This window comes from Micromonas pusilla, assembly GCF_000151265.4.
Source record: "Micromonas pusilla CCMP1545 genomic scaffold MICPUCscaffold_2, whole genome shotgun sequence".
In the NCBI taxonomy this organism is placed as follows: Eukaryota; Viridiplantae; Chlorophyta; class Mamiellophyceae; order Mamiellales; family Mamiellaceae; genus Micromonas; species Micromonas pusilla.
Window position 1 is genome coordinate 287254 of NW_003315883.1, and position 8698 is coordinate 295951.

General features: G+C 67.0%; 4 protein-coding genes across 4 annotated transcripts in view; 3 read left to right on the forward strand and 1 right to left on the reverse strand.

Annotated features, from left to right (window-relative positions):
• Positions 1-1277: 1277 nt before the first annotated feature.
• On the forward strand, positions 1278-2570 carry MICPUCDRAFT_64080 (uncharacterized protein; the record flags this gene model as incomplete). The annotated part of the gene is made up of 3 exons (XM_003055836.1): positions 1278-1610; positions 1786-2069; positions 2216-2570. 3 exons carry the CDS (start codon positions 1278-1280, stop codon positions 2568-2570), a joined length of 972 nt encoding a protein of 323 aa, XP_003055882.1.
• A 1726-nt stretch (positions 2571-4296) lies between these two features.
• On the forward strand, positions 4297-4803 carry MICPUCDRAFT_55103 (uncharacterized protein; the record flags this gene model as incomplete). The annotated part of the gene is made up of 1 exon (XM_003055837.1): positions 4297-4803. One exon carries the CDS (start codon positions 4297-4299, stop codon positions 4801-4803), a length of 507 nt encoding a protein of 168 aa, XP_003055883.1.
• Positions 4804-5796: 993 nt separating this feature from the next.
• Positions 5797-8235, forward strand: MICPUCDRAFT_46493 (uncharacterized protein). The gene is made up of 2 exons (XM_003055838.1): positions 5797-7344; positions 7523-8235. The coding sequence occupies exons 1-2, from the start codon at positions 5812-5814 to the stop codon at positions 8195-8197; spliced, it is 2208 nt and encodes a 735-aa protein (XP_003055884.1). The 5' UTR covers positions 5797-5811; the 3' UTR covers positions 8198-8235.
• MICPUCDRAFT_70844 (RNA binding protein) overlaps positions 8194-8698 on the reverse strand; it is a gene marked incomplete at its 5' end in the record, with an annotated part of 3244 nt that continues 2739 nt past the window's right edge. Inside the window, one exon of the mRNA XM_003056228.1 lies at positions 8194-8692. Coding sequence (XP_003056274.1) covers positions 8354-8692 — 339 coding nt within the window. The 3' untranslated portion in view covers positions 8194-8353. The remainder of the gene's footprint in view (positions 8693-8698) is intronic.

An 8698-nucleotide genomic window follows, 5' to 3' on the forward strand; every position in this document is an offset into this window, starting at 1 on the left:
CCGCGCCGACGCGGTCGTACGGGGACCGGCGTGATGAGAACGCGCCAGAGTTTCCCCGTGCGCGACAGACTGATCCCCTCGAAGTCGACCGCGACCGGGGCGGCCGCGTCGATGAGCGCGCCGAGCGCCTTCGCGCACTCGAGCGGGGTGTCGAGGAGCGTCGCCTCGGGGGGAACGAACGGCGGCGGCGTCGGCGGCGTCGGCGGGGGGNGCGGAGGAGAGGGAGCGAAATCCGGATAGGGGACGAAATCCGGAGAAGGAGGACGAGGAGGATCCGCCGCGCGCGCGGCCCCGTCCTCCTCTCGCGTCGCGTCGGCGTCGTCGGCGTCTTCCGTCGCCGCCGCCGCGTCGCCGACGGTCACCCTCGCGAAGGACGCGGCGAGGACGTCGTCGTCGCGCGCCGCCGTCGCGCCGTCGCCGTCGCCGTCGCCGTCGCCGTCGCCGTCGCGCGTCGCCGCGTCGGGGTCGCGCGCGGCGCCGACCGTCGACGAGATCGCCCCCCGCTGCACGCCTCCTCCTCCTCCTCCTCCTCCTCCTCCTCCTCCTCCTCCGCCTTCCTCTCCCCCGCCGCCCCCGCCGCCGCGATCCCCGCGGGCCTCCGCCCGTCGGCGAGCGGCGCGCCTCTTCTGCGACGCCTTCGCGGCCGCGGACTTCGGCATCGCTCCCTCCGCGCGCCTCGGCTCTGGCTCCGAACGCCGCGTCTCGTTCTCAGCTGTTGTTGTTAAAAAGTGCGCGCGTCCGGCGACGCCGTGAACAGGTATCTATAGCTAGATTCCCGATTTCACGGTCAGTATTGACCCGCCATCGAGTTGCGTGAACGAAGGTTCACGACACACACAGACTAAATGCTCACACGTGAGCGAGAACAGCTGAAAGTGATTACGCAATGCGTGCGTGGGTTCGAATCCCATCGGATGCGGTGAAATTGCACAATGCATCTGTGGCCGAGTGGTTAAGGCGATCGCCTGCTATACACTGAAGTATACAGGAGGACGGGTCATCTTTTTTGGCTTCTTGGGCGAGAGCGGGATCGTCGTCGTCGTCGTCGTCGTCGTCGCGGTCGCGGCGCGCGCGGCGCGTTCGGTCGGCGGGCGAAGAGGCCGACGTTCTCGCGCGCGCGCACAAAATGATTTCGAGCTGTCGACCGATCAAATCGATCGGGGATTTTCCTATCAGGGCTGTAGTTTTCATCGCAATATCCGACAAACACACCACATGTACTGTACGTGTACTGTAGCCCGAGTGCGTCCTTTCGCGCGACCCCACTCGCGCGCGCGATGGGTTGCGGCGCGTCCGCGCCGAAAGACGGCGCCGCCGCCCCGGCGGATCCGCCGAAGAAGAACCCCGAGAAAGCAAAAGCGCCCCCGCCGCCCGCCGCGAAGGCCGAACCCGAGGCGGTCGCGCCTCCGCCCGTCGCGAGCGACGAAAATGCCGCCGCGCCCGTCGCGAGCGATCCCGCGCCCGACGCGACGACCGCGGCGCCGGCGCCCGCGGAAGACGCCGCCGCCGCCGACGCGCCCGCGCCCGCGGTAGACGCCGCCGCCGCCGCAGACGCGCCCGCGGCCGAGGGCGCCGCCGAGGGCGCCGACGCCGCGCCCGGAGGATCTGAGGTGCGTTCTATCTTACACTGGTCCCCATACGACCCCGTTGGCGTGGTGAACGCCGATCCTTAAGGACTTTCGCCGGCGCATCTCTCCGCCCACCCCTCGCTTTCAGTACCCGCCCTCGACGCCTTTCAACGCCAACTGACGCCTTTCAACTCCACCCCGACGTTCGCTTGTATAGAACGGCCCTGAATCCAAATCCGACGCCGATTCCGATTCCGATTCCGATTCCGATTCCGATTCCGATTCCTCCGACGCCGCGCCGCGCGTGGACTGGCCCGCGGACGCGGAGCAATACGTGGACGGCTACCTGTACGGCGCGCAGCCCGCTCCGCCGGGGCCGCCGAAGCCCGGGGTGCCGTACAAGGCGGTCCTGTCCTCGCGCGCGAGCTACGGTTCCGGGGACGTGTTAGACGGCGACGCCCCTTTGGGACCGTTGATGCCGTTCTGTCCCTACTGCGCCAGGCGCGTTATTACACCGCCGTGCCGTTCGACTCGTTTTTCACCCACCCCGTACGCGTACTGTAGGTTCAACGTTCGTTTGATCGCGTGGGTCCCTTTCAACTGCGTGATGACCGACGCGTCTTCCTTCAACTTTTTCTTGGCGCCAGGCTCTCGCTCGTCCTCGTCGAGTCCGGCGTCGAGTTCGTGCCGTTCCTGATCGACGGCCAGGACAAGCCGAAGTGGTTCACGGACGCGTACGAGGCCGCGGAGACGCCGTCGATGCTGGGCACCCCCGGCGGATTCGCCCCGGGCGGCGGCGAGGGCGATCCGAACAGCTGGGCGGGGGATTCGAAGGCGCGTCCCGTCTCGCGCCGACCGGTACCCGCGCGACCGCGTTCTGTCTCACGCCGGTCCCCGCGCGACCGCGTTCGCGCGGGGCGCGCCGATCCTCGAGGACGGACTTTATCTCCCGGCGTTTTGTTTGTTTCTCTCCGCCCAGGGTCGGTCCCACGCTTCCAATAATCCACGCCCTCGACGCCTTTCGACTCCTTCGACTGACGCCTTTGAACTCCGCCCCGACGTCGATCGCTTCGCGTTGACCCTCGACCCTCGACGCGAATTAAGGAGATCTTGCGTCGCTTAAGAGAGCAGTCTCCGGAGGTCCGCGAGTGGCTCGACGCGCGGCAGCCGACGGACCCGGCGGTCACCGTGGACTCGATCACGAAGATGATGTCCTCGATCGGTTTCGGGGAGATCGTGTCGTTCATCGCGCTCACCAAAGGTGCGTTCTATACAAAAGTTTTTCACCCATCGCCCGCTTTCAACATTTGATCGCGCCCCCTTTCAACTGACCGATGGACTGTTTTTGTATGGAACGGCCCAAAGAGGCGGGCGGGAGAGGGCTCGCGAAGAATCTGTGGGGAATGACGAGCTTCGACGTCGCCTCGCACGACTTTGAACCGACCCCGGGGAGGCGTTACGACAGAAGTGCGTCGACATGACGACGAAGCTCTGGCTCGAGTGCGAGAAGATGATCGCATCGCTGGGCGACGCGCCGTACATATGCGGCGACGCCCCCGGTTTGGCGGACGTCATGTTCGTCACGATGGCCAACTTCGCCAAAAACGGTGCGCGCGCGGTAGTTCTCCTTCCTCGCGCTGACTGGTCCCCATACGACCCCGTCCGCGTGGTGAACGCCGATCCTTAAGGAGTTTCTCTCCCGGCGTTTGTTTCTCTCCGCCCAGGGTCCCTCGTTTTCAACGCCCGACCTCGACGCCTTTCAACTCCGCTTCTGACGCCTATGAACTCCACCCCGACGTCGATCGCTTCGGATCGGCGCCGTAGTTCTCAAAGCCGGCGCGAGCGGCAACCCGGCGGCGGCGGAGCGCGGCGGCTGCGACCTCGCGGACGTCGGCGCGCCGTCCGTGGCGGCGTACGTCGACCGATGGAGGAAACGCGCATCGTGGAAGAAGGCTTTCTTCACCACGAGCCAGTACGGCGCGCATCACCTGATGGCCATGACGACGATGATGATGATGGCGGCGGACGCGCTCGACGGCGCGTTCTATCTCACACTGGTTCCCATACGACCGCGTCGGCGTGGTGAACGCCGTTCCTTGAGGAGTTTCTCTCCCGGCGTGTCTCTCCGCCCACACCACCCTTTCAATCCCCGCCCTCGACGCCTTTCAACTTCATCAACTGACGCCTTTGAACTCCACCCCGACTTCGCTTTGTAGGCGGGAAAAAAGTGTTCGACGCGCTCGAGCGCCTGCGGCGTTTGGACGAGGACTACAGCTACGAGAAGAAGACGCCGGCGACGACGAAGGCGGTCGCGGCGTGAGCGAGCGCGTCTGGTGCAGGAGTGATGTTGTATTATACATGTTTATTTTTATTACAGTACGTCATTCTGCACGCGATGACGCGGCTATGATAATCACCTATTACTGTACTGTACGTGTACGTGTACAGTACGTGTAGTGTAATCATCGTCGGGCGTGCAAAAATGCAACTCATCACTACGCAGGCCGGAGGTGTGACATTAGCGGCAAATAGAAAACGAGAATTCTCGTTTGCCCCCCCACGTGTTTCCCATCGGGATGGTTTTCCGATCAAAAATGCTGAAAGGGTATTTTTCATCGCAAGAGCCGATCAAAAGGTTTTTGCCGCTAATGTCACCTCCGGCCTGCGTACAGTAGCAATTGCGTTGGATTTGGGAATTCATCCGCGACGCGACACAACTCCTCGCGCGATGGCGCCGTGGAAGCGCGGCGCCGTCGGCCCCGCGGGCGGCGCGTCCGCGGCGGACGCTCCGGCGGCGCCTCCCGCGCGCGCGCGCTCGTGGCGCGCCAACGCGTGGCGTCGCGCCGGCGCGCTCGTCGTGTCCGCGAACGAACGCGACCGACCGACCGACCGCGACCGCGACGGATCTTCCTTCGCCTCCGTCGTCCGCCGCGCGCGACGCGAGAGCAGCTCGCGCACGGCGAAGCGCCTGAAGCATCGCACGGCGACGAAGCAGCGCGACGCGCGCGTCGCGTCCAACTCGCGCACCGTCGTCCTCAGCAGCGGATATATCTACTTCCTCGTCCTCGAGTCGTCGTGGGCGTTCACGTTCGCGCTCGCCTTCTCAGGTGCGTTCTATACACTGGTCCCCATACTACGACCGCGTCGCCGTGGTGAACGCCGATCCTTAAGGACTTCGCCCGGCGCATCTTTCCGCCCACCCCACGCTTTCAATCCCCGCCCTCGATGCCTTTGAACTCCGCTTTTGACGCCTTTCAACTCCACCCCGACATCGCTTTGTATGGAACGGCCCTCAGCCTACGCGCTCGCGATCCTCCTCGCGTTCGCAGCTTCGATCGGCGTGCCGCTGCACAACGACAACGCGGACAGCGACGCGAACCCCTCGGGCGCGGAGGTGACGCGCGCGGCGCTCGCGTTTCGCTTCGCGAGCTCGCACGTGCTGCAGATGTCGTTCGGCACGGTGATGCCCACCACCGACGCGGGGTACGCGTTCTGATTCATTCACACCGGTCCCCGTACGACCGCGTCGGCGTTGTGAACGCCGATCCTTAAGGACTTTACTTCCCGGCGTTTGGTCGTTTCTCTCCGCCCAGGGTCCCTCGCTGGTTTCAATCCCGACGCACGCGCCTCGACGCCTTTCAACTCCGCCACTGACGCCTTTCAACTCCACCCCGACGTTCACCCATCGCCCGGTCGCCAAGATACGCGGTGGCGTATCTCTCCATCATGCTCGGCGTCGTCCTGAACCTCTTCGTGTTCTCCGCGGTGCTCGCGAAGTTTCAGTCGCCGCAGAAGGATCTCGTGTGGAGCACGCGCGCGGTGATGACGCGTCGAGACGGCGTCCCCGTGCTCTGCGTGCGCGTCGGGAACCTACGCTGCCACACGCTCTACAACTGCGTGATTCGCGTGACGTTGCTGCGACGGCACGTCACCACGGAGGGGGAGGCGCGTCGTCCTTACTTATTTCACACTGGTCCCCGTACGACGACCGCACCCCGTTGTCGGCGCGGTGAACGCCGATCCTTAAGGACTTCTTCAGTTTCTCTCCCGGGGGGGGCGGCGGTCGTTTCTCTCCGCCCGCCACCCCGCGGTCGGTTTCGTCGATCCCCGCCCGCGACGCCTTTCGACTCCGTTCGTCCGTCTCACGCCTTTCGACGCCGCCCCGACGTCTCGCCTCGCGCGCGCCCTCGACCCTCAGGCGTACATGCGTAAGCTACGGGTGGACGTCACGCCGCCGGCGACGATGAGCGGCGTGCACACGATCGCGTGCGACGTCGTCCCGGGAAGCGCGCTGTTCAAAGTCCTCGGCGACAGCAAGACGACGAAGTGTCCCTCCGGCGCGGCGACCGCGGCGGACGACGACGACGCGTCGGACGCGTCCGACACCGACTCGGACTCCGACGAGGATAAATGCCAGGCGTGGCTGTTACACTACGTCTTCACCGCCGTAGACCCGGTGTACAACGCGGAGGTGTGCAGCCACTCGACGTACACGCCGGATAAGGTTGTGGGCCCCGGGCGACTGAAGGACGTCATCGCCGCGGGGAAGGGCGGCGCGGCGGCGATAGAGTGGGCGGCGTTCGACGAGTACGTGCCCGGATGCGATCACCGCGCGGACGATGAGGAGAAGGAGGAGGACGAGGGGAACGACGTCGGCGGCGACGAAGTCCTTAAGGAACGGCGTTCACCACGCGAACGCGGTCGTATGGGAACCAGTCACCACGCGAACGCGGTCCCCGCGGAGAAGCCGAGCCCTTCGAGCTCGGACGGGAAGCGGAGCGACGACAGCGCGATGGCGGCGGTCGTCGCGGACGACGACGCGGGGGGAGGGGAGGACGGGGGGGAGAGAAGAGGACGGGACGCGGCGGCGGCGGCGGCGGCGGCGGCGACGACGAAGTCCTTGAGGAACGGCGTTCACCACGCGAACGCGGTCGTACGGGAACCAGTCACGACGGCGGCGGCGGCGGCGGCGGCGGCGGCGAGCTCGGCGGGGAACGTCGCGGTGACGTTCGCCGAGGACGCGCAGGCGGACGCGATGACGGAGACGGCGACGGCGACGGCGGCGGCGGCGGCGCCGACGCCGACGCCGACGCCGACGTTTCTCTCCCGCGAGGAGTGCCTCGCGTCTTCGCCGCCGCCGCCTCCGTCGTCGTCGGGCGCGAAACTCATCGCGGTCATGTCCGCGCGCGCCTCCGACGGCCAGGGCGTGTCCGACACTTCGTCCGACACGACACATGTCGTGTCCGACACGACACACGCCGCGCTCCTCGACGGCGCCGCGCCCGAGGGCCCGCTGACGCCCTACTGCGGCGCGTGCGCGAGACTGTGCCTCGTCCTCGGCGAAGCCGGGGTGCCGTTCGAGACGGTGATGATCGACCGCGACGCGAAACCGGCGTGGTTCAAAGACGCGGTCAGAGAAGGGACGACGCCCGCGGTCAGAGGCGGGTTCGGAGGGCTCGGAGGAGAGGAAGCTCTCAAAGAAGACGCGTCTTGGGTCGCCGGACACGACGCGCTCCTCGCGGCGGCGGCGAAGACCTACCCGCGCGTGTCCGAGATGATACGACGCGCGAACGGCGACGGTCGCGGCGACGGCGCGCGCGGCGCCGCTTCGAAGATGACCACCGCGGACGCGACGCGGCTCGGGGAGAAGCTCACGTCCGCGCTCGTGTGCGGGCGGACGTTGGCGCTCGGCGGCGGCGACGGCGACGGCGACGACGCGGACGACGGGAGGTTCGAGTGGTGCCTCGCCGCCGCCGGCGTCGCGTTCGAGTCTCGGGTGCGTTCTATACACTGGTCCCCATACGACCGCGTTCGCGTGGTGAACGCCGTTCCTTAAGGACTTTTCCACCCGGCGTATCTCTCCGCCCAGGGTCCCTCGCTTTCAATCCCCACCCTCGGCGCCTTTCAACGCCAACTGACGCCTTTCAACTCCACCCCGACGTTCGCTCGTATAGAACGGCTCCGGCGGCGGCGCGTCGACGTCGATCGAGGACGCGAGGCGTTCGCTCGCCGCCGCCGCGTCGGACGCGGTTCGCGAGATCGAAGCCGCGATGTCGTCCGTAACGGCCGCGTCGTCGCCGTTTTTAGGCGGCGAGACGCCGAACGCCGCGGACGCGACGCTCGCGCCCGCGCTTCTCGTCGCGCACAACGTCTTGCTCTCCGGGCTCGCGTCGATCGACGTTTCGTCCGACACTTCGTCCGACACTTCGTCTTCTTCCCCCCCGTCGCTCGCGTCCCTCGGCGGACCATCGCTGCTGCCCTACCTCGAGCGGTGGTCGACGCGCAGGTCGTGGACGGACGCGTACCGCCGCGGCGGCGTCGTCAACGCCGCCGTCGTCCGGCACCTCGCGGCGTCGATTCTCGAGCGCGGCGGCGGCGGCGGCGGCGGCGGCGGCGGGCGCGCGAACGCGAACCGAGCCGCCGCCGCCGCGGAGTTGGCGGCGTGCGTCGAGCGCGCGCGGGGGAAGGACACGGCGTACGCCGACGCGGTCAGAGCGCGCGGCGGCGGCGGCGGCGGCGGCGCGGGCGAAGGAAGCGACGACGCGCCGAGGAAACTCAAGCGCGAAAAGAGCGCGAAGAGACCCAAGCGCGACAAGAGCAAAAAGACGAACGCGGTGATTTGCATCTAGCCGCGTAGCTCGCGCGCGCTGTAACTTTTTTATACCATACCGTAGGTCTCCGCGCGCGTCCATCCTGTACTAATACGCGAGAGAGGGTGGGCTGGGCGCGCGTTCCAGTCGCCGCCCGTCCCCCGCGCGTCGCGTCGCGTCGCGTCGCGTCGCGAGTCACGAGTACCGCCCCTCCGCGAACGCGGCCTCGTCGACAAAGTCGGCGACGACGATTTGCCCGCCAAACTTGCGCCCGTGCAGCGCCTTCCTCGCGGCTTCCGCGCCGGCGACCTCCTCGTACTGGACGAAAACCTTCCCCAGACCGGGGACGATCTCGTCGCCGCCCGCCGCGGCCGGTCGCGGGATGCGCACCTCGAGCACGACGCCGTGTTTTCCGCACTCCTCGCGCATGTCCTCCGTGATTTCCCCGTACTCGACGTCGTCTCTCAGGTCCTCGACGTCGAGCATGTCGTTCAGGGACAGCACGCGCGAGGGCGGGTTCGACGGCGGCGGCGGTTCGTT